Here is a 25,584-nt window from a genome sequence, read left to right on the forward strand (position 1 = left end):
CCGCATTATATAGCTCATCGCAGTGTGCAAATACAGATTTAATCACATTGCTCAGTGTGCTTTCCGATAAAACTCAAAATAGCCCAAGGGCACAATTTGCCTTGAATGTAGAGCTTAACTACAAGTACCCAAGCGTGAAGGGACGTGATGATATGCACTGTTTCAGGTATCTTATTTTCACCAGACATTGTAGGTATATTCAGTATCATGTACTGACACACTACCAAGACAGAACATACCAGACATAACATACAGGTGGCAGCAGACCTGTTTTCGTAAATGTCATTCATAGACCATGTTATGTGATTTGTGCGTATGGGTAAACACTTGAAGGAGCATCGGAGAGCATGAAAAAAATATGCCACGAGAAGCAGAAATTAGCATTACAATCCCTGGGGCATATATTTGCACAAAAAGTACAAGTGTAGTGTGCAATCTTGGCATGCAAGAGTTTTCAATCTCAAGTGTTTCAATCTTGTGCTTCGGAAAAGCTCTTTCCACTTGGCTGCCAGTGTGTGAGGGTATGTCTTTCACCCAGTACTGAGGCATGCGTCACCTTATATTTTGGTTTTCGTTCTTTTTGGGGTCATATTTGGCATCGCCTGTCCTGCCTCTGAAACAGAGCAGTTGACCGGTTGCCATGCTCCTGCGCCATAGCATGCAATTCACAGCAGCCAGTGAAATTACATGGACGTCATAACACGCCAGAAGGAGCTGCATACTCTTGCAAACAAATTTTCTCACAAAATTTGTGCTTTCCACAGGAAATATTTTGTGTAACTGTTCCTGAAGGTAGAATGTTGGTATCTCACAGTAAAAAATGTATCTGTGAAGGGACTTCCATTCTCTTTTAACAACTGCCCTCAGTGTTCTACTCTTAAGGGATATAACAAAAGGTAGGTTTATTAGACTAGACAACTGGAGACGCTAGAGCTAGGTCTCGAGAGAAGTCTTTAGTCTGTGGAGACGTTTCTCAGACTACATGTGCGTTGACACTTTAAACAAGGGTATCTAATAGTAACCATGCCTTGAGAGGGCCAGCATCTTGGACACAATACAAGAGGGAACAAGCCCTGAACAGTGGGGGATGTGTTCACAGTCTTGACTGAGGCTGAGGGGACATGTGTGTTGATTCACACTTTTACAGACATTTGTGCAAGCATGACATGTGGTGCACCAGAGACTGTGGTTGGGATGGTGCAGAGAACATGTACTTATATGGGTTAAGGTGCATTGGAGTCATTAATGTTTTCTGATTATTCACAGTTCACAGCCTAAAGGTACTAGGTAACACCTAGGCAACTGCTGTTCATGGGGGGCACCATAAAAATACCAATAAATAAATAAATAAATAAAAGAAAGCAACACTCGTACGTAGAACTTTGGTCACCAGCTCATGTGGCATAGTGGTTAGGACGATCGTTTTTCGTGCGGGGACTGGGAGGGGACACGTGTTCGAATCCTGTCACCGGCTGTACTGTCTGAGGTTTTCCCTGGGTTTTCCAAAGACTTTCCAGATGAATGTCGACACAGTTTGCCCTAAAGTTGGCCCAGGACGCCTACTAACCCCCTGTCCCCCACTCCTTTCCGCTGTCCTCTCTCAATCTGTCCACGTCTGTACGCCACTCATAGCTGCAGTTGCTTCGCGGCGCTAACATGGTATTTTAAAAAAAGAAAAGAAGAACTTCGGTCCTCACTTTGAGACTCATCAACCAAATTAATGGGGTAGACTGTCACCTCTGGTGATGAAATCAGCACCAATATATAGTAGTAGTAGTTAGCAACTCCAATCACATCTGGGGGCAAACTCGATAGCAGGTTCAATGCTTCCAACATGGGCGAACATAGCTGACCTGAAGGAGGTAGCAGTCGTCATCATATTAATTTTATATACAGCCCTCTGAGTGTTTGGCAGAGGTACAGTGACAGGTCAGCTGTGTTGGGGGCAGTTGGTCCCGGCTTTCTGTATGTGGCCGAAAGTGCCTGGTCAGGACCTGTATTGTAGAGCAATATCTACAGTATGAAGATATATATCATTTGGGTTAGCCCATAACCTTCTCAAACATGGAATCTTGAATGATGCATGGCATAAAGTCAACCATTTGCAAGGTGTGTTTAAGACAACAACAATTTTATTGCGAGATGATGAATGGGGTGTTTATAGACAGTTGCTCAGAGTCACCCTAAAAGTTGCTGGACAACTTCATTCACAGCATGCCAGCACATTGTGATGCATGTATTGCTGCGTGCGAAATGACAGAGCAGATTTAAAGACGGCCTGCACCATTGACAAGTGTCAGATTGGGCAGAGATGAATGATGTGTTCATTTGACATGGATGTTGATGAAACTCTCTGTTTTTTGTGTAGTGAAGCAACATTTTGCACATTACCGCCTAATTGTTTTGTCTTGACGGTGTGTCACTGGAAGCTGCTGAGCTTATCTACAAAGTTTGATAAAAACCAAACACCCTAAAGCATTCAGCTGCAGCTGTTGTAGTAACACTAATTCTTTACCTACTGACCGTCACTGCATATTGCTACATGATTTCTGTCTTGCAGGAGATTAATGATAAAAGGCTTTTGCTGAATCAAGAATACCTCAGTCAACATGGCCATGTTGTACCATCGGTTATCCACAGTGCAAATAGTAAGTGTACTATTCTCTCTTGTAGAAAGTGATCAAAATGGAGCAAGGAAAATGCCGAGTGCTTTAACAGAGAAAGTGCAGCATTTACTGTGGATATTCACTGAATTTTTGGCAGTACATTTGGGCACGTTCATTACGATCTTCAATACAGTAAGCCCCATTAATTTGATCCTTACGGGAACCAAAAATTTGATCGAATTATTCATAGGTTGAATTAAAGAAAAGGCCGAAAAGTGAATACGGTCTTGTCGCTTTGACTGCGTCTCCTCAGCATCTCTCTATGTGTCAATCAAAATATTCGTCATAACTTAATGCTGTTCATTATGTGTTCAAGAGGCTCACTAGTTTCATGCGCAGTCGTCAAATGTAGTGCTACTTGATTTATTTCATACTGGGCGAAGCTAAGCATTGACTTACAAAGCTCAACAATTGAAGTATCAAAGCCTTGCAAACACACCAAATGCATGCCCCTGGTTGTATAATGTTGAAAAAAAAGTTTGCTGTCGACACTCCAGATGATATATTTGCCAAATGGGTGCTTCATGTTACGTGGAAGGAGACGCGTGTTTAGACCTTTATCAATTTTTAGCTACATCTCCTGTACACGGTGTCCAGTGCATTTTCAGCACGCAATAACTAAAACCACACACTGGTTGAATTGCATGAATTGCTTCATGTTGCAGAAAGTCACTATTCTTCACTTGTATGCTCATCGTAGAAATTAAACTGGCCCCCTCTGATCAACCAGCCTTTCTTTCCTCTTTTTACTGTTGTTCACAAACATGGTGCCACACATGCCATTCGACACTGACGATACCACTTGAAAGCACAAAGCCATGCACGGAGCTCTGGCGCATGTGTCAGACGTCAACAATGGAAGCTGCCTCACTTCACCGCGCAAGGAGTAAATATGTGTGGGCTATTCGGGTGCTTCGGAGGCAGCAAAGAACAAAGTACTATAGATTGTTCAAATCTGTGCTAGAACTTAAACAATTTGTAACTATTCGACAGTTCTGTGTCGGGCCTGCGCTCACAGTACCTTTATAGTATTCTACTTGAGTCCTAAAATCCAGGATCTTTTTTCAGAAAAATTCCCCTATTACACGCATGCGGCCAATGCCAAGTGCAAAAATATCCCCAGATCCCAGGATCTTTTTGAGCAGATCCCGGGATTTTGATGTGTTAAAAACAGCTGGGATCGGGATTTGGGATAACCCGGATCCCAACACTATTTATAATTTTGACATCCGTAAGTGGCCCACACTCTTCAATGTTGTTGTCCACTTCCATGTAGTCATTGAATCTATGGGGCCCAGGGGACGTTGTATATCGGAGTCTTCTTTTACGGACAGATTCTGAACAAAAGCCCAGTGAAACAAGACACAAAAAACAGGGAAAAAAAAGCGAGAAAAGAGACGTTTCCTCCTCGCCTGGGACGCCGTGGGCTAGTCATTGTCTGTGCTGACGCAGTGACAGCATACAGTTGGCGTTCTAAAACACTGGCCTCACTGGCACTCACTCATTGTGAAGTACGGTGCCTTACAAAATGTGAGTTGGCGGAAAGTTGTGCATCACCGCTCAAAGACGTGGAATTGCCTGTGCATGGGGCACATTTTCATGGTCTATGTAGTTCTCATAGTGAGAATGATGCTTCCCTATGTGATTACAACAGAGCGATGGTGAGCAATGAAAGTGGTCGTCGATCTCAAGAAGTGCAGAAGCCTCCCGTGGTGTCAGCGGTTATGTCACCGTTGTAAAAGTTCTCATGGAATGTGACACAAAGTTGCTTCAGTCTAGAGCTGGATAAAAAAATTTTCGTGCCTTCAACAAGCATAGTTCAGTCGTGTTCTTGACTTGTTCCGTTCCACTTTGTTGACGTGATTCCGAGTGCTGATTTCGTGAAAGTTCATTGTCAACAATTCTCTGATTATATTAATAATAATAATAGTTTATTTTTGATAGGGTGCCCATAAACAATCTGAGGTCTGGGAAATGGTGCACCGAACATGAATAAATTAAAAAATACAAAGATAAACATTATTCGCAAAATACAAAGAAGCTACACATCAATACGGTAGACAAAAGAGCAAATGTTAAAGTCAGTCGTGAGGAAAACAAAACAAAACAAAACTAAAGGGAAGACCACATAAACTATACATTAAAAATAGTGGCAAATTCCAGGATCGGGAGCACAAGAGGAAAAAATAAGCTAATTGGTTGAACAAATGACTTAGTGATGCGTGCAATAATACCCAGTTTGCGCATTACTGAACTCGTTATACTTGACACATGGGGTTGAAATGTTAAAGAGCTGTCAATGAGTATACCAAGATCACAAACAACGGAATCTCTTCTTATATAATTGGAGTCAAGTGTGTAATGGTGAACAATGGAATTAGTTTTTCTAGTGAAGGGGATAGCGAGAGTCTTCAGAATATTAAGGTTTCACAAATTATAAGAACACCACATATGAATGCGAGAAATGTCATCTTGCAGCAGATCGCAATCATGATAGCTTACAATGCATCTGTACAACTTGATGTCATCAGTGTAGAGGAGCACTGATGAGTTACGTACACAGGCTGGCAAATCATTAATAAACACAAAAAGGAAAGGACCTAAGGTCGGCCCCTGTGGGACACCAGAAGACATATACAGTTGAACCTCTCAATAACGAACGTCCATTTAACGAAATCCTCCGTTTAACGAAAAATTTCCGTTGCACGAGCGCGTCCCCATAGACGCCAATGTATTTTTGAGCTCGATTTAACGAAATACGTTCGTTTGGTCACCTCTATTTAACGAAGTCCCCGGGCTCTCCTGCGTGTATCTTTAAGAAAAGGAGGAGAAACTTTCCTTCGCCGTTGGTTTTACGCGAGTTTTCGTTGGTTACTTCGGTTGTCACGTGCTGGGGGCGCGAACGTGCCGACGTGTGCTTCGCCTCTGGCCTCTGCCGGTAATCGGTGCGCCGATGCTGTGCGCCGCGACGGTGCGTCGCGCCGGCGCGAGGCTCTCTTCGCACCCGTTTCGGGACAAGAAAACACGCATTGCTGACATTTTTTGCTCACGCCTCGCGAAGTCTTACCTGCTTGTGTTGATGACGACGACAGTACGTTGTGGTTTTGTGCCTTTTCATTACTTTTTTTTTGTTCGCGCCGCTAATGCTGACGGTGGTAAAATGGGCATGATGCCGCTGCCGTTCAAGGTTCCATCGGCGCAGGCGTCTACGCGACATGTACCCATTTCTCGTTCTTTTCGGCGGCGTACTATTGTTCTTTCCGGACGTCATGAGTGAAAGTGAACCAAAGAAACTTCGACACGCGAGCGCGTAGGAAAAAGCAGTCGAGGTTCATCCGGAGTTACGAAGGTAATGAACGCTCAGAGCGACACTGTGCACAAATTACGTGTTACCTAGCATTATGTAATGAATAAAGCTTGATATTTTGTGCCCTTCTTACCTTAGTACCTGTTTCATGACAAATGACGTTTTGCGGAACGCGCGGCGCTGGTAGTGCGGCGGCCATCTTCGTTTAACTTGGCGTGTTCCATTTAACGAATATCTCGATTTAACGAAACAAAGAGTCAGCATTTACAAATTCGTTATATAGAGGTTCAACTGTAGTAGGGACAAGAGCAGGAGCCTTTGTACCGAACATAGTTACAGCGATTATGAAGATATGGTGAAAACCAAGCACACAGTTCAGATGCCATTCTATAGTATATGACAATTTGAAAGTAAGCAAACCATGGTTATGTATCAAATGGCTTAAATGAATCAAAGTACACAGAGTCAACTTGCTTACGGTAGTTACCATATATAACAAGGTTTGTTTAAACTAATCTACCAGGTGTAAATCCATATTGTGCGGTGGTTAGAAAAGAACGAAAATGAAACTGTAGATGTTTCAAGACAACTTTTTGAAACATCTTTGAGATGACAACAACGAAATGAGTCTGTAATTTGATACTTCAGCTCTCGAACTGCCTTTGTGTATAGGGACAATAAGGGATGATTTCTACACAGATGGGAAAACTGAGGAACAAAATGATTTGTTAAAAAGCACTGTTGATATGTGAGCAAAAATTGACCAACAATTAAGGAAGGAATCATATCAGTCCCAGCCGAGGTACTGGATTTTAGCTCAGCAATAGCACAGATCAGATCAGACTCATCAATAGGTATTTGTGATGGGGTGAGACAGGAGGGTGAATCAACAAGTGGACTTGTGTATCAGGAGTAGGCTTGAACATGGAAGAGAAGTAGTCAGCAAACTTGTTAGCTACCTCAGATGGTGTAGTAACAGGACAGTCGTCTTTTGTCAGAAGAATAGTATCTGTAGCAGGAGAGGTTCGGTCCTTAACGTATTTCCAAAACTACTCAGGCTTTTAGAATAAGGAAGTCTGAACAAAAGTTTCAGAATTCTGATGGTCCTGTAAGTAGAGTGATTTCACGGCCTTTAGAGTCTGTTGAAACATAGTGTACCAAACAGAATGTTTAGTTTGTACTGTACATTCTGTGACAGAGCAACTTCTTTCTCATTAGGGACTTTAATTCAAGAGAAAAACACGTAGGGTACCTCCCAGAGGTACGACCATGGGAAGCAAGATGTTAGTTCCCTTACCCTGTATTCACACGAGTCAGTTTTCTGCCGGCTAACGCTCAGGCGCCAGGGAACGTCATCGCTCTCTGGTGCCACGTGACCGGCGCTCTTCGCCACGTCACCACTTTCTGATCTCCGGCGTGGCAGTCGGAGGCAGCCGGATATCTTGTCCTCCCGACACAGATCCTGACGACCGACGGCATCTGCTGCTGGCAGAAGGAGAAGGTGACGCAATGGATACTTATCGCGCTTGCTTTTTATTTCATCGGGATTGCTCTGCATGTGTCCCATACAACGACATTCACTGTACTATGGACAATTCTGAATTGGAACACCAACGATGCTTGGCTTTACCGCGAGAGTGGTGCAACGACACACCAGCGCAGCAGCTTCGGAACAATTATGCAATGCATAGATAGATGCCTACAATGTAGTGTTGCATTGAAAGATTTTTCTCTGCGTGAGGCGAAACAGACACGGAATACAAAGCATGAATTTTATAAACGCGGATATTTCTTTTGCTGGACAAACGTTGACTACACATATTCGTTCGCTTGCACCTTTCCTGTACATAAACAAAATACAGAAGCCGACACTGAAGATCTTCAGTGTCGGCTTTTGTATTCTGTTTGTGATCTACAGGACTTGACTCCCCTCTTCGTATACGCTTCTTTCCTGTACATGTATAAAAACATAATAATTGGAATCTACTCTTCCTACGGAAAGGAAAATAAAAATTGATTTGGTTTAATTTAATTTAATTAATTATTGACTACCTGTAGCTCGACATCACAGCGTCATCGCCAATCGATCACTTGTCAACACACTATCGCGCCTATATTGGTGCTCAGCATCGAGATACGCTTCATTTGTGGAAAATAAAATCGAATGTGACAACGTTTATTGTCAAACTACTCAGACAGGCGTTTGGGTCGTCCACACGGAGATTTGGGTTAATGCTGTTTTACATTCCATGGCGCTTCTTTGGAATCTATTCTTTGGCCCATATCTTGTCCCGTTTCTAACGTGAATGCACTCTGCGTGTTCCACAAGGAGCGCAAGTGCAATAAGTTTTTTTCTTTCATTGGTTCATCCTACGGTAGACACAGACGAAATGCACAAGTGCGAATACAGAAGGGATCGGAAAACTGACAGCCGCCAGGAAACTGACCCGTGTGAATGCTAGAGAACGAGCGGGCGTCTTCAGACGCGTAGTGACCTTGTTTATCTCGGATCTCCTCTCACTCCTTCCCGACTTGCTGCCGGCAGAAAACTGACTCGTGTGAATACAGGGTTAGCCACGGTATTCGCAAACTGAGCAGCGGCAGCCTCAATATCATCGCATATTAAGATTTTGGACCAATATGTAGAGGAGAAGTGGTTGTACAGGCCGAGGAAGCCACCACGACTGTACATATAGATTGGGCTGGTAGAGGAAGCATTAGTGATGAAAAGCTAAAGCAGAAATGTGGAAGGCAACCGTAAGTGGAGGGTGGAATTTATTGGGAGGAACAAGGAGGGAGTTCACAAAAAGGGTTTTTTTTGTATGAAAGTTATAGATAAGACTAGATCAAGCGTATTTTCGCACATGTTCCGCAGTGTATTCAGCTGAATAAGGCACACATAGCTGATAAGATTAAGAAGATAGCTAGCTTTGGACCTTGCTATGCAGGAAGACTGAGATAGATCGAGGGAGCGCCAGTCAACACCTGGAACATTAAGGTCACCATATAACTGAAAAAAAGAGTTCAGTAAAGTGGTGTTACACTCAAGGGTGGTAAAGAAGGTAACGAAATGTCAAGACTTGACTGTGGAGGGAAGTAGCAATTCCCAACAACAACAACAAAAAAAAAAAGTTTTGCCACAACCAAGGACTATTTCAACCCACACGACTTAGGGCCGTTTCCACCAACACAGCTCAGCGTTTGAACTGAGATCAATGTTCCCTAGATGGTGTGTCAACTACTGACTCCGTTTCACCAAGCACCGTCAAGCTAACGGACGGTTAAACCCGACGGACAAGTTGAACTGCCGAAATTTGTCTGTTAACCTGGTCGTCAAATATGGCAGTGCTCATTTTTCATGATGGACATGCCGAAGCGGCTGGCTGTAAGAAGTGAAAACGCGACTAAAAACAGTGTATTCAATTCACCTGTGTTGTAGGATTGCTGTAATGAGTCACTGAATAAAAACATTCGTACAGAACCTGCCAGTGTGTACGAAGTGGTGTGACGGAAAGCTCACCGTGATGTGTCAGCCATCTGTGGTTTCAGCGTAGGTCACGGGTAATTACAAATAATAGCATGGAATTCCAGTTCAACCACAATTCTGATGAGTAATCTCCATTAGCAATATTTTACCACCTTCGTGGCCCCTGCTAACGCTTGCACTCCTTCCAATTTCATGTTTCACCAATTTCTAATACACGTTTCACTGCAAACACATTCGCATGAACACCGACGTTAGCAAAGCGAAGGAGACGACAAGCCTAGGCGCACACGCTAGTACTTGCACAACTGCAACATCAGCCTATGCCGTAAACTGCCTTTTTCTTTTCTTTTCGCAACTCTGCAGAAAGTCACATTTGAAAGGCCGCAAATATATTTAATGCAGATGTACGCATAGTCAACCGAAAAGAAAAGCAGGCAGACAGCGGGTGACTTGCGCTAAGCTCTACACATTATAAGGATACCAAAAGATGGATTATCTCGAGGATCTCCATATGTGTCTTCAGCTACAGTCATCAAGACAGCTGATGGACAGGACAAATTCATTTACATCCCTAACAGATGCAGACTTCCATGACAAATTTCATCTCTCTAAGCTCACAGTCTACCTCCTCTTGTCAGATATCGATAGATATCGAGGGTACAGCTCAAACAGGAAGAACTCTGTACCACCAATGAACCAAATGTTCGTGTGCCTCCACTTTTTTGCGACAGGAACCTTTCAGATTGTGGTAGGTGGTTGTTAGGAGACTCAGGGTACCCCTGTAGACCATACTTGCTAACTCCTTTTGCAGCACCACACACTGTATGAGAAAAGAAGTATCAGGAGTCCCACGTGTTAACTCGTAATACGGTTGAGAGGATGTTTAGCGTATTGAAGCGACGCTTCCCTGTTTTAAAAATGGGCCTGCGTGTCAGCTTAGACACAGCACTCAGGGTAATTATTAGCACGGAGGTGCTCCACAACAAAACGGTGAGCTCAGGCAAATGGTTAGCATGAGCCCAGTGGCTGTGAAGCTGTGCCTGGCTATGAGGATGTGGAAGTTCAGTGGGAAGCACCTCAGGCAGTTGACAGCACAAGTAAACGTGCCCAAGTCATTGCTCACTTTGAACATGAGCGAGGTGTACAGAACAGAGTATAGATGTATTCAGTGAGTTTGTTTGATGTCCTGCTGCCTCATTTTGGACAAATGCATTCCACTGGTTAATTACATACTTGCCTTTCATGCTATGCAGTGCCACTCTAACCACAGTAAACTGCTTCCTATGTGTCTTGTCTGCCCCCTTTTTATCACTTTTCAATCTACATTTTATAATTCTAAAGATTACCTGAGAATTTTCCCCAGTTCAGTGTTCCCAAATAAGACAATGAACACTTTTTTCCATCCATAAAAGGAACAAGATGTGTTGACACCACCACTGCCAACAATAAATACTGTGATGATGATGAATGGGGAAATTCGCCACCTGGATTGTGGCCCACTTCCCCAACTGCACCAACTTTGTAACATCTTGCCTAACATTTAAGAAATGTGTGTCTTTTACATGTTAAGGTTGTTTCGTTGACAGTATTCAAAGAGAGCATCGCCCAAAGAAACGGGTAGTAGTCTTTATTTATGTCATAACAGCCTATGGCAACATGTTGCAACATAAGTTGAGAGAGCGAACAAGCGTACCTCTTTCCCGAGTACATCACAGTCTGATCTTGAAAAGTAGTTTGTGATGAATTAGATCAGGGGCTCTCAACCGGTGGGAAATTCTTCCTGGAGGAATGACATCATGTAGCATTCACCTCGAATTGGTCCTTGCACGCACATTCTGCATAGTATATCATTCACAGGACATCTCCTATGCCAGGGACGCCTCGACGGTATGCCATGATGGTCCTGGGTGCACACGGTACTGGGAGGGCTATCTAGTGAACAGGCCTTTCGTCATAAAGCAATACTTTCGGACACACACGATAAAATACCTCAAACTTTATGCATGTATTGCTTCGAAGTCATTAAAGTGGGAATACACCATGATGAATGGCAAAAGGGGTGCATGGAGCGAAAGAGGTTGAGAACCACTGATTTAAGTAATTGCAGCTGATAAGAAAATCAACTTTCCTGTACAATATCTAGGCGTTGTTGGTGGGTTTAGATGAAAAAAGCCTATTGAGGAAGGTAAACTTTAACTGCTGTCATTCTCAAGTTATACTTCTATATCAAGTTCTATCATTTCCAATAACTTTGTTTTGTGCAATGCATCCAGATGCAGTTGCTGAAGTTTTTCCTTGGCAATCTCCTCTTCTCGTTTCTCAGTTATGAGGCTCTGGTTATTCAACTTGATTTTTGACTCTGCCAACCTTTTGTACCGTACTGCAGATTTTTCAGCAGGTGTGAGGGGCTTTTTTGAAGGTGGTGCAGGCAGTCTTCTTGAGGTTGCTCCTGTACTTGCAGAGCACTGCGCATGTGTAGCGGGTGTCTGCCTGGCTGCTTGTGACTCCTCTGGCTGGATGGCTGCGGGCAATGACACTTCAGGCTGCACACGAGAGCTCTGCTCCTCTTCCATAAATTCATCCAAGGGACACCCTTGTTCCTCAGCAGGCAGAGCTTGTGCCGACTGGGTCTGCAAATACATATTTGGTGGATAAGAGCGATGAGAAACTCTTATGCATGAGCTGCTCTGCACCCCCTGCCTATGCAATGCAGCTAGGAAAGGGTGGCAACCCCACAAACATTGTTTGTGTGTGGAATCTTTATACTTTCGTGACCTGCATCCCCTCTGCTATACATAGCTTCTGAAATTTGAATTGCAGATGATTTGTCATGTGGATTCCACCAGCAGTCTCTCCCAATGTTTTGTACCGGCAAGTGTACCCACCCAATATGCCTGCTGCGTCACTGTCAAAGGGGTTGTCCAATGGCTCTAGATTCCCAGGCACAATGGATGTCATCATGGCTGTTGTTGTTGAAATTGGGCCTAGGGGGCAGCCATCACCTGTCTGAAATACCTCATTCCGATACCTTGCTATGTCCTTCCTCGACCTTTTCTTTAGGTTATCATAGCAGTGTTTCAGCTGCTTTACATCTCTCAGGTATGCTCCTGACTGTGCATTGAATTCATTACAAAGACTTTCCCATGCAGCATTTCTGTGTATGACGGATCTGCCGTCAGCTTTTTTTGTTTTCTAAAATTCCCCTGTATCTGTTAACTAAGTCTAGTAACAGCAATATTTCGCCATGCGTAAAATTTGCTCTTCATTTCGACATCATCGGTCACGAAAGTCACCCTGTTGTCTGCTAACATATTCGTCGTCTGCAGCGAGATGTATTAAAAGCGTTCAAAACCTTCTAACGATGCCAGAAAGATTCATAGAGCAGAAATGTTAGATGAAATAAAAACGTTTAATAATCAGAATAGTTACATCAGCTCGTCAATACATACACACAACAGGCCCACCAGCTTGCCTCCCCCAAGCCAGTGCATCAGGAATTTGGTACCCGCGAACTGTCACGGGCCTTAGGTGCGCTGTTGCACGAACATACCCTCCTTCATTGAGGGGAGTGACCAGAATTCTCATTCTACCTGTGTTTTACCACTAACCATGTGCACGGCCTCCACGTACATACCCACAATTTCTCACCTCCCATCTGTTCGGCGAGAAGCATCACCTGCATGCCAGTTGTGCACACGCACTTACACTTGTGTCAAGGTAAAGTTGAACCGTCAACACTCACACTGACATGCACACAAACAATGCGTCAGTTCGCTAAAACATCAGGAGGGGGTGAAGCATCTCACGTTTCCAATGCCTTCCATAGTTCTTTCTCACTTTCATGCCATCAACGAGCTAACATGAAAGCACGGCAAACCATTTCAGCTGCCCTGCGTCAGCATGCTCATTTGTTAATCGTTGTACTCCAGGCGTCGTTGCCTTACTTCCACACGATAATATGTTGATGACATGTCAACCCCAGTTTTTGCAAACTTGATAGACGTCATTCAACAGTAAATAATGGGTAGACCACCACAGCGACCACAACAAAACACCGCAGGGCGACAGTCAGGAAGCCATGTTTGGTGTTTACATCATGTGAGCAACCTCGACCAATGGCACTGCGCCCAATTTTCTCCCTAGTCTAGGGAACTCAGTCAGTTGATGGGCCGAATGAAGGCGGGTTAAACCCTCTGAAACGCGGTTAACTGTGACTGTAGCTGACGTTTTCTTGTTCTCAGTTTAGCCTCTGCATTGACGAACATTGGTGAAAACGGCCCTTAGTGACCCTGATTAAAACCAAACCTTTGATGCACATTTAGTGACGCATGGACCGCAATAAATGCTCCACCCCCAAAAGACATGCCAGAGGCATCATAATTACGGCCACAACGGAAAACATTGTAATCACAATGGAGAAAGAATCATCATTAAGAAAAGCATTGTTAAGCCACGTCTCAGTGATACAGATCACGTAATAATGACAGGACAGTAAGTTCAATGCATATTCCTGTGATTTTGTGCGAAGCCCACGGTCGTTTTGATAATAAATGGAAAGTGGCTCTGCCATTCTAGAAAGATAAAAATCTACGTGGCAACGGTCTTGGAAGATAAACTAGCGCCACTGCTGGAAATTCTGCCCCTAAATGGACTAAACAAACATCCTTCGGGCCGCACCTGCCACACGTCAGCGGAGTTAATGATGGGAAAACTCCAGCATCTGTCTCAATGCAAAATGAGGCATAAAAGTCGTGTCTGCTGTTTAACTTAGCACAATGAAAAATGGAATTAATGGACTTTACCTATGACAGAGGTCAAGTCATTCACTGACTTGTCAGGGTGAAGTCTAGACACAAAGGGTGCTCTTTCGGGAGGTGGTCTAACTACAGACTTCAAGGATGAAGTTTGAGCAGTTCTGAGGGAGGCGGGAGAACGGCGTTTCCTTCTACTTGTGACCATGGTGTATCCATCGTTGTCGACATAGCCCGTGGTATCAGTCAGGGAGGCCCCAAAAGGTGGCAAAAAAATGACAATCTGAACACTTGAACTTGACAATAGGAAAGTTGAATAGTGTGGAAAACTTTGGGAGAAACTTTCATCAGGGAATGGACTGATCAGAACTGAAAAGGAAGACAATCCTGCCATGTGTGCATCCCTGAGTATCTGATATAGTTATACTAGGTTTATTTCCAAAACGGATCATAGCCACAAAGAAACACAAAGGTTAAGCAGTGTCCTAAATGCCATTGAAGTTAATATGACATCTTTGTTACAGATGCATTTACTGAGCATTCAAACACTGGCAGTAAAGAGGCAACAATCAACTTGCTACGCACCACTCTGACTGATGTGGACAAAGAAACACAGGCACGCAAGAAAGATATTGAGAGTAACAACCAGCAGTTGAAGGTGAGATACTGATTTGCATGGGATATCCTAGTAGCACTTAACCACAAGTTACTTTCTAGTGGTAAATTCCGAAGTATACATGGAAAAGAGGAGCTGTCGGTTGGTGTCAATGCTTATGACATCTTGATGTCTTATTTCAGCATGTAATGATCAGTAAATAATGATAATTAAATGATGAATAATTAGAGCCTTATCTTTTAGGGTTAAACTTGGTAAAACCTAGTGACCCGTCCTTTGATACTTGACTGCCACTTTTCCACTGGGCATATACCCGAGATAAGTTCGTAGAGTTCTTAAAGTGGGTCCACAGAGTTGTAGGAACGGTTTGCGGGCTCGACGCTACACCGACATGTTACGAAAAAAGAAGTCCACGGCGACTTGATGTAGAGCACCAGCTATATACATTTATTTACAGGGAACTTCCAGTTATAACTGGCAGCGAAGGGAAGGCTACCCTTTTCTAACCAATCAGAGGACCCGAAGCTGATGTCAGTATAAACATACAAAAATGTGTGGGGAAAGTGAAACCCCTCCACACAAGCACTGCATCAGTTCAGTTACAGTTGTGCTGCCTGAGAAGCGGCGACTTTCGTCGCAGCGTTTCAAAGCGACTGGTCCTGCAGGGTTAACCTTGGATACCTGTTCTGCACCCTGGTCCGTCGTCACTGTGCCGCTTGCATTATTATAACCCTCCCAATGTCCCTTGTGGCACTACCTCAGTGATGTATCGACGACGGCGACTGTAAGGGTACCTTAATCCCGTAATGTCTCCAGGTGCAGGGTTCCCATGTCGGCGAATAGGGCGCACTTCAGAATAAAAGTCGCCGACACACCAGCAAGAGGTTGCTCGCCTAACAAACCGTATAGCATGATTTTACCCTATTTTTCAGCTCCTGAAATAAAACCTGATTTTAAGAACTGATTTTAAGAAATTATGAAACCCAAAAACACAAGGGTCTATGAATAATTAACTAATCATTACTTAATGTTGATTTAAACAGTTAGCACCTTCTGTTCATAGTAACTTACACACAATGACCATAAACAATGAGAATTTGCCACAGCAGGCCAACAAATATGAATGACACAAAAGCGTAAGGTCTTGTGATGTTTTCAGGTTTTACGTTTGTCAAAATCTGTGCTATAGAAATCAGGTGTCATCTTGTGAACAAGAAAACATTGTGGAATCAGGTAAAATATTCAGGTTCAAGATTTTCCGGGTGGGAAAAAATTCAGTTCTCTAGGAAAAAACTGTGGGTTAAAAAATTGATTGAAATAAGGAAGATGCAAGGCATTGTATGGTTACAAGTGATAAACTATCTATCAGTTATGGACCAGCAATATTAGATGTGCTCTTAAATGTTCATTATCCATTGATTTCATTAAGGCTATGGTCTCACTCCCCTCTTAAAAAGAGGCAACTTTGTACCAGACCTGTAGCTCTCATTTTCGTCTATTGGTGGTGAAACTGGTGCCATTGGGAAGCTATGATTCTTGACTTGGGGGGGGAACGTCTTCAGATTTTGGGCCAGGCATGCGGTTGCGGAGCCATAAGGCCTGGAACACGGCAATATCTCGGATTATGGGTGGTCTTTGTACGAATCTGGCATAAAAGGGAGAGCAGATAGCGGTGCACAATTTGTTGCGTTGTGTTGTTCTGTGATACGTGGAGGGTGGACCGTCTCGCTCTTATTGATATATGGCGCCAATAATCCGGAAGCGTCTTCAGAAAAACATGAAAAAATGCCTTTCTTTGGCTTCCTGTTTCAAGGTGTTCTAATGTCACCACACAATCCTAAAAGTGGCAGTGGAAGGGCAATTATGCGCAAAACAATTGCTGAAACTTTCAGCATGATTGGAAGAGCACAGCGCAGGTTATTATGTTCCCAAGCCATTCAAAAACATTCAGACGAAACCGAAACTATTGCCACGAATCATCATCGCGAAACTTCCAGGGCACGCACGAAACAGTACATCTCATCCCGGCGCATGCTGAAGAAGAAGCAAGAAGCTTCCAGACACATCTTCTGCTCTCTGGCAAACGCACGTGCTGTTTCTAGACTTTTCGGCGCGACGCTTAAAATGCTTGTGCGCTCCAAGCTGGAGCATTCATTCTTTGGACTCAATTGTGTTCAGAGAGCTATCACTCTTGTGTTTTGCTACCAAGTAGTCTAATAAACCGTTCGCTGTTTATTCGACGACTCGACGACCCATTTCGCTTCGTGACATTTCTGGTGGATGTGCGGGGCATTCCTTGTCCAACAGCCTGGAAGACCAACTGCGACAAAGCAGAAGACAGCTTGGTCTGCCTGCAGAATTCGGTCCATTAGAACCCCCTAAACGCAAGAAGAAGATGACTGCGGAGACCAGTACCCAAGCGGCGCAACCTGTTGCCACGCCCATAGCCTCTGCATGGTCGCCGAAGACATTCAGCAGGGAGTATTACGACGACGTGGACGATTGGGTCGACCACTATGAGCGGATCGCCAAGTTCAACAACTGGAGTGACGACCAGAAGCTCGTCAACGTCTATTTCTCCCTGGAAGGCACCGCGAAGACATGGTTCGAGAACCGGGAGACTTCGCTCACGTCCTGGGACGTCTTCAAAAACAAACTCCGCGAGGCGTTCGCTTTTCAACAACGAGCTGAACGCGCTGAACATCTGCTCCAGAGACGGATCCAGCTGCCAAACAAAAGCGTTACAGGCTTCGTCGAAGATGTGTTGCGGCTCTTCCGGCGAGCTGACCCCAAAGCATCCGAGGAGAAGAAGGTTCAACGACTCATGAGGGTCGTAAAAGAAGAAATTTTTCGCGCCCTGTCCCGGGATCCACCCGCCGCGACCGACGCTTTTCTGTACGAAGCCGTCCGCATTGAGAGGACCCTGCTCTCTCGCACTACCGTTAACAAACGACACCAGGGCTACGAGGCTTTCTCCACGACCGCTGGCCTCGACGTCTGATCGCTCAGACAGCTGATTCGAGAGGTGGTACGCGAAGAAGTACGAGCTCTCCTCTGTCCTGAGAAGGCTCAAGACCCTTTGTCTTCGATCGGTTCGATCATCAAGGACGAGGTTCAGCAGGCAATCCAGACATCGTCAACCGCCAACCCCGACGCCGAAGTACCGAGACCAACCTACACCGCCACTGTGAAACAGGTGCCACCAACTCGTCCGTCGTACTACGGAAACCGTTGGACGCCTCCTCGGCCTGTCCAACCTACTCCGAGGGTCCCGCCACACTCTCAGCCGTTTCGCAAAACGGACGTTTGGCGGACTCCCGACTTCAGACCGCTCTGCTACCATTGCGGAGAGGCCAACCACGTCTATCGCCGATGTCCCTACCGACGACTTGGCCTTCCCGGTTTTTCACCCGACGCCCCCCGCCCCCAGCGCTACAGCGCTCGCCCCGCCGCAATTGAAGACTATCTACGGCGGCAGAATGCTTCTGCTGACTCGCGACGCGACCTGTCTCCGAGCGTCCCCCACCACAGCAGGTCGCCAGGAAGAGCATGTTCACCGTCACCGGCAAGACGACCTGTGTGGCGCAGCCCTAACCGGGAAAACTGAAGACTGCAGCTCCGGGAGGTGAAGCTGCGGACCGACGACAAGTTACAATTCCTCCAACTCGACAAACAGCAACGCAGCACCAACACAACGCTCGAAAAATTACCAAATAACCTCAAAATACTCATCGACGGCCATGAGATGATTGTGTTAATCGATACCGGAGCCAACGACTCTGTTATAAGTGGTAGGTTGGCTAAGAAGCTTCGCAAGGTGCAAACGAAGTGGGATGAGCCTAACATTGGCACTGCTGGTGGACACGTCGTAACACCGACTGGCCGATGCACGGCAGTCATACAAGTGCGTGACATCCAGTACGTCGTCAGCTTTGCCGTCTTGCTGAACTGCCCACGGGATGTAATACTCGGAATGGACTTTCTAGTCGAAAACGAAGCAATCATCGCAATGGAGTTATCTCTTTTAAAACACCGGAAACAGCAGAAGACAAGTGGTGGGCACGAATAACCCCGGAGAAACGCGCAAACACGGACGTAACTGCCGTGACGACTCAGCACGTCAACCTGCCTCCCTTGTCGTCAGTCCTTGTGACCGCTACGTGCGAGAGAGCACCGACTGGCTGTTTTTTGGCTGAAGGCAACACGCAACTTCTCCTCGAACGAGGAATTGGGATAGCAAGAGGAATTGTGCCCGTAAGAAACGGAATATTCGAACTCCTGGTCACAAATTTTCGCCCGGAGCCACAACACCTGGCGAACTGCACGAAGATAGCCGTCATCGTAGACCAATACTCCACCACGGATGTTTGCCTGATGGACACTGCTCGCATCGTGGTCACCACGGAACACGAGGCCGAACATTTCGACGTAAACCCTCAACTCAATACAACTCAAAAGGAAACCCTTCTCCAGATGCTCAACGATTTCAGTGGCTGCTTCGCTGCATCGTCGAAAGTAAGACAAACGCCCATTGCGAAGCACTGCATCATCGTCGACGAAAAGGCCCGTCTAATTCACCGCATGCTGTACCGGGTCTCCTGCAAAGAGCGAGAAACGATCCGAGCGCAAGTAGAAGAGATGCTAAGAGACGACATTATCCAGCCGTCGACCAGTCCGTGGGCATCGCCGGTGGTACAGCTTGGGACAAAAGTTTACGGAACACTGGGGTGTCGCATTTCTCCAATGGAGCGACAACCTATCAGCAAACAAGAGTGGACACGCATGCTGAGAGATGGATGGAATTGCATACCACCCGTTTCTTATTCGATCTCTTCCTGATATCTAGCAGGGGGCAGTTCCGATGAAGAAATACACAGGTGCTGTGTTCCGTAAACTTTTGTCCCAAGCTGTACTAGTGAAGAAGAAGGACGGAACACTCAGATTCTGCGTCGACTACCGGAAACTCAATGAGATAACGAAGAAGGACGTCTACCCGTTACAGCGCATCGACGACACGCTCGATCGCCTTCAAAACGCAAAATTTTTCTCTTCCATGGACCTCAACACGGGGTACTGGCAAATTGAAGTCGACGAACGGGACCGTGAGAAGACTGCCTTCGTCACTCCGAATGGACTTTACGAATTCAAGGTTATGCCTTTCGGCCTTTGCACAGCACCAGCGACGTTCCAGCATGTTATGGATACAGTTCTCGCCGGGTTGAAGTGGCAAACCTGCCTGGTGTACCTCGACGATGTTGTCGTCGTCGCAAGAACATTCGAAGAACATGTTGGAGGCTATCAGAACTGCAGTGCTGACGTTGAAGCCTCAGAAGTGTCGATTCGGCCATGAGGAACCCACATTTCTCGGCCATCTCGTGAGCAGCGACGGCGTACGCCCCGACCCCGAGAAGACGGCGGCCATCGCAAATTACCGTGTTCCTTCTAACGTGAAAGACGTTCGAAGCTTTCTTGGCCTTTGCGCCTACTACCGACGGTTCATTCCGAACTTTTCAAGAATTGCGTCACCCCTGAATGCCCTCACGAAGGACGGATCCACTTTTATCTGGAGTGAAGCCCAGCAACAGGCGTTTGATGAATTGAAGACGCGTCTACAGACCGCATCCGTGCTTGCCCACTTCGATCCAAACGCCAAAACAGAAATACACACCGACGCAAGCAACGATGGTCTAGGAGCCGTGCTCGTTCAACTTCACGACGGCGTCGAACGTGTCATCGCTTACGCAAGCAGAACGCTAACCAAGGCAGAGAAGAACTATTCGACGACCGAAAAAGAGTGCCTTGCACTCATATGGGCCATCACAAAGTTGCGCCCCTACCTGTACGGATGGCCGTTCAAGGTGGTAACAGACCACCATTCTCTGTGCTGGCTGGCTGGTTTAAGGGACCCCTCAGGACGCCTAGCGAGATGGAGCCTCCGATTACAGGAGTATGACGTAACGGTCACTTACAAGTCAGGAAGAAAACACAACGACGCCGACTGCCTGTCCCGAGCACCACTCCAGCGACAGGACAACAGCCTCGTGGACGACGACACCTTCCTCGGTCTAATGAGCGCGGCTACCATGTCTACCAAGCAGTATAACGACCCCGAATTGGAGACACTCGTCGACTATCTGCAGGGCCGCGCCGACAATGTTCCTCCCATCTTTAGAAGATCCCTCCCAAGTTTTTCACTACGTAATGGTGTTCTCTACAAAGAAAACCACGCACCACAAGGCGCTACATGGCTTCTAGTTGTGCCTGGGGACATGCGCATCGAGATTCTTGAATCCTGCCACGACGAACCGTCATCAGGTCATTTGGGATACAGCCGGACACTGGCCCGTATAAGGGAAAAGTACTACTGGCCAAAACTGGCCAAGACCGTACACCATTACGTAAGGATGTGCCGGGAATGCCAACGACGAAAAGCGCCGCCGGTACGACCTTCTGGGTACCTGCAGCCAATCGCACCACCGTCTGTGCCGTTCGAGCAGATTGGGATGGATCTACTTGGGCCCTTCCCACGTTCGTCTTCCGGAAATCGTTGGATAATCGTCGCCACCGACTACCTGACACGCTACGCTGAGACTAAGGCACTTCCACAGGGCACAGCAACAGAAGTGGCAAAGTTCTTCATTGAGAACATCGTACTATGGCACGGAGCTCCGACCGCCTTAATCACCGATAGGGGAACGGCATTTACAAGCAGGCTAACACAAGAAATCCTTCGACTCAGCCACACCGCTCACCGGAGGACAACGGCGTACCATCTGCAGACGAACGGGCTCACCGAACGCCTAAACAAAACCCTTGCCGACATGATTTCGATGTACGTCGAGGTCGAGCACAAGACATGGGACAAAATACTGCCTTACGTCACGTTCGCCTATAACACGGCTGTCCAGGAAACAACGAGATTCACACCGTTCCGCCTTGCACACGGCCATGACGCATCGACTATGCTGGATGCGATGCTGCCCCACGAACCCAGTGATGTGGAAAACGACACTCTGGACTTCACACAGCGAGCAGAAGAAGCCCGCTAGCTGGCCAGACTACGGATTGGTCAACAACAACGCGTCGATGAAAGAAGATACAATTTGCGCCGACGAGACATATGCTTTAGTCTAGGCGACTTGGTATGGGTTTGGACGCCGATTCGACGACGAGGCCTGAGCGCGAAGCTACTGAAGCGGTACTTCGGCCCCTACAAAGTACTTCGACGCATTGGAGACCTGGATTACGAAGTGGTACCTGAGGGCAGCGTTCCCTCTCGACGACCCCCGAGGACTGAAATAGTTCACGTCGTTCGACTCAAGCTGTACTACAGCAGGTAGCGCTGAAGACTGGCTGGAAGGAAACAATATGAAAAATAAAGGAGAACAAACGGCATCGAGACGATGCCCCGTCTACGGAGGGGGCAATGCCACGAATCATCATCGCGAAACTTCCAGGGCAGGCACGAAACGGTACATCTCATCCCGGCACATGCTGAAGAAGAAGCAAGAAGCTTCCAGACACATTGTCTGCTCTCTGGCAAGCGCACGTGCTGTTTCTAGACTTTTCGGCGCGACGCTTAAAATGCTTGTGCGCTCCAAGCTGGAGCATTCATTCTTTGGACTCAGTTGTGTTCAGAGAGCTATCACTCTTGTGTTTTGCTACCAAGTAGTCTAATAAACCGTTCGCTGTTTATTCGACGACTCGACGACCCATTTCGCTTCGTGACACTATTATAGGATTTCCGGTGGCCACATCGTGGCGGAGCACGTAACTACCGTGTGATCAACTCCAGTATTCTGCGAAAGGTGGCGCTTGCGTCACTTCTGTTCGTTACGTCACGTTGGTTGCATACTGCTGTGGCTGTGCTGCAGACGCATTCATCCACGCCGTGTTGACTGGTGTTGACTGTTGCGTTCTGATTTGAACTGTTGATATTGCGGTAGGCTGCCACGTTCATAGTATAGTTGCTGCTGCCGCTTCGCACAAACTGGAAACGCGCGGCAATGACACGGCCGTGCAAGAATCCTCGGAAACCGTGGAGTTGCGGTCGGAAATCAGTCCGCAAGCTGTATCGGCGGCTGGCAAGAGAGAAACGGTAAGTTGTAGCCAAGTGATTGTAACTTTGTACTGGTGCAGTGCGCTTGCTCTTATTTATTTGTTATTCTCCGTAGGCAATCCAAATGTGGCCTTTGCCCCCCTTGTGTGGTCTTAGGCATCAGTGGCCTTAGTCAACAGGGTTATTCTAGCAAACGTTGCACATTTCGATCGCACTGTAAAAATAGAAGACTAGGTTTGACCCATCCGGAACTCCGCAGACTGATAGCAATTTATCGGAAGTTTCATTCTAATTTTTTGTAAGCGCTATGGTCATGTAGAAAGAAAATAAAAAATAAAGCAAAATCTCGCCTCATGCGTTTTCAATGGCCTATCCCCCACAAACACCGCCAGTTTTTCTTGTGTCTGCTTCACATTCACATCACTTCACACACGTAGCGCTGCCTACAGCGATGTGGCATGCCGATTCTGACGTTATGCACCAATCCTCTTGTTCCAGTCTTGTTCTCTATGCTGATGCCACCTGTGTGTTGTGAAATGAAAATGAAGCGCACACAGCAGCAAATGGTGGCTTTTGAGTGAGATGGGCCATAGAAAACGCATAGAGTGAAATTTTGCTCGATTTTTAATCTTTCTTCTACAGGACCATAATGCTCACAAAAAAATTCCAATAAAACTTCAGACAAATGGCTACCAGTCTGCAGAGTTTGGTGTTGGATAAACCCAGTCTTCTATTTTTATGATGCGATCAAAATGTGTAACGTTAGCGAGACTAACCCTGTACTGTCATTGCCTTGACTCTGGGGACAAGACTGAGAAGAACCTGTATTACGACTCTCCCCCAATGATTCTTTTTTCTTTTTTTTTTAAATAGTCTGAGGTACAGCACAGGAGTAAAAGGGTGAGATTGGACAGCGATGTCTAGGTTTGGAACAGTCTTCTGCTGTATATCTCACTTCGATATTTCATTTCTGCCCATGAGAGCATTGCCAAGTTTTTGTGCATTTTGCCTTTTTCAGATTACCACAGTGGTGCCAACTTTCACTTGCGGCTGTCCAAGAGACAGGCATACGATGTGATGCGGTTCAGCTCGACTCGGATGTTATCATAAACAATATATGCATTTACCAATTTTCTAATGGCTGTGTTCCATCTCCTCTTTTTCTATGTTTGCTACAGTTGCCTCACTGCCTTATCCCGTTGTTTTACCCTCGCCAAGCGAATGGCCGCTTCCACAGTACGATGAACTCAGCATGGGCATGTTCATAGCAATATCACAATCCCCGTACTAACATACCTGAAATTTGGCCCGTACATTTCTTTTGTCTCACCCTAGGTTCTTGTCTTCTTTTTTTTTTTACCTTCTCCAACGTCCTCATGAAAAGTTATCGTATAGATTCTTCTCCCACAAAAGTCTTCTAACACTTGGAATGCGTTATGCAAGAGCAGGAAATAGACCAACTTACACAAGATTTCCGACCACTGACCTGCTGCAATCTGGTTAGCATGACGCACAGCCAGAGGAGGACAGATGACCGAGACAAATCATGGGAAAGTGTGCCCGTTCACATTCCTTCGGTTGTTGTACCACCTGTCTAATTATAAAAGAAAATTGTGGGGGAATGCATAAGGCTTTCGAAACGTGTCTCTTGTGTGCTTCCTTGTTTGTCTTTCTCGCATTCTCGCAACGTGTCCTCGGCCTAACATATTGGCCTTGGCTCATAATCGTTGTTGTGAACGAACTAAAAATCGTAGAACCCTATGTTTGCGCCTAGAGAGCAATACATGCGTGTAGTGTGCCTGCGGACCAAATCTAGTGGCACAATGAACGACTGTAGCATTTCGTGCAGCACTATCTTCGGTACGCAAGCAGCCATGGTCTCAAGGGAATATAAAACTGTAATCAGTATCATCAACAAAATTATTGTAATGAACCTAATTATCGCAATAGGTTTGAATCATAGCAATTGCGCACCTCGCTGCGCATGCTGAATCATCTTCGGTTACTGCAAGTGTCACTGACATCCTGTGTGTTAGATAAAGCTGTTAGGGGCAGCAAGCAGGCTCCTACAAAAGAATTGTCACTGCTAGGCAATGAATGTGAACACAGAAAAGGCTACGAGCTAATTCTCTTCCGTCTCCCAAACACACGCCTCTTCGCCTTGTTCCTTTATGTTTTCTATTTTTGCTTCATTGTTTCTAATCGAACGGAAGGAACCTGGTTATGCACCAGCTTGTCTGCGTCCTGTCCCTTCGGTCGGCAGTTAGGTAGCGGAGTACCGCTATTCGCTACTCCTCTGAAACGCCGCTACTCATTCCAAAACGTAGCGCGGTACGGCTACCGGAAGGAAATATCTACCGGCGCTACTGCCAAGCTGCCTCGTAAGACATTTCTTTTTTTTTTTTTTATGACGAACATGTAACCATGATGAGTAGAGCCCACACAACGCTTAGGCAATAAAATATTGTTTCATGCAGGAACAATAAGCACGAAAAATGTCGATACCAGTTCTGAAAACTTGATTCTAGGCAGAATAAGAGCGTACAGAAATTAGAAAATATCCCTTTGGTCATGCCGGATTGTGACACGGATACTGCCTTGTCGAAGTGAAATGGCGTGGAATACGAGTTACCTCTTTTTTCTTGCACACTAAGGTAGCGGTAACAGCATCGGACACGTTACCAAAATTTGTACTGGG

At 45.9% G+C, this 25,584-nt stretch overlaps 1 protein-coding gene across 11 annotated transcripts in view; it reads left to right on the plus strand.

The window, feature by feature from the left end:
* The window catches only part of LOC135388552 (intersectin-1-like), a 337,751-nt gene that overhangs the window by 145,532 nt on the left and 166,635 nt on the right, over window positions 1-25,584 (plus strand). For all 11 annotated transcript variants that reach the window (XM_064618160.1, XM_064618162.1, XM_064618161.1 and 8 more), the window contains 2 exons: window positions 2,561-2,648; window positions 14,736-14,869. In XM_064618160.1, coding sequence (XP_064474230.1) covers window positions 2,561-2,648; window positions 14,736-14,869 — 222 coding nt within the window. The remainder of the gene's footprint in view (window positions 1-2,560; window positions 2,649-14,735; window positions 14,870-25,584) is intronic.

The sequence above is a fragment of the Ornithodoros turicata genome, chromosome 3 (genome assembly GCF_037126465.1).
Source record: "Ornithodoros turicata isolate Travis chromosome 3, ASM3712646v1, whole genome shotgun sequence".
NCBI lineage: Eukaryota > Metazoa > Arthropoda > Arachnida > Ixodida > Argasidae > Ornithodoros > Ornithodoros turicata.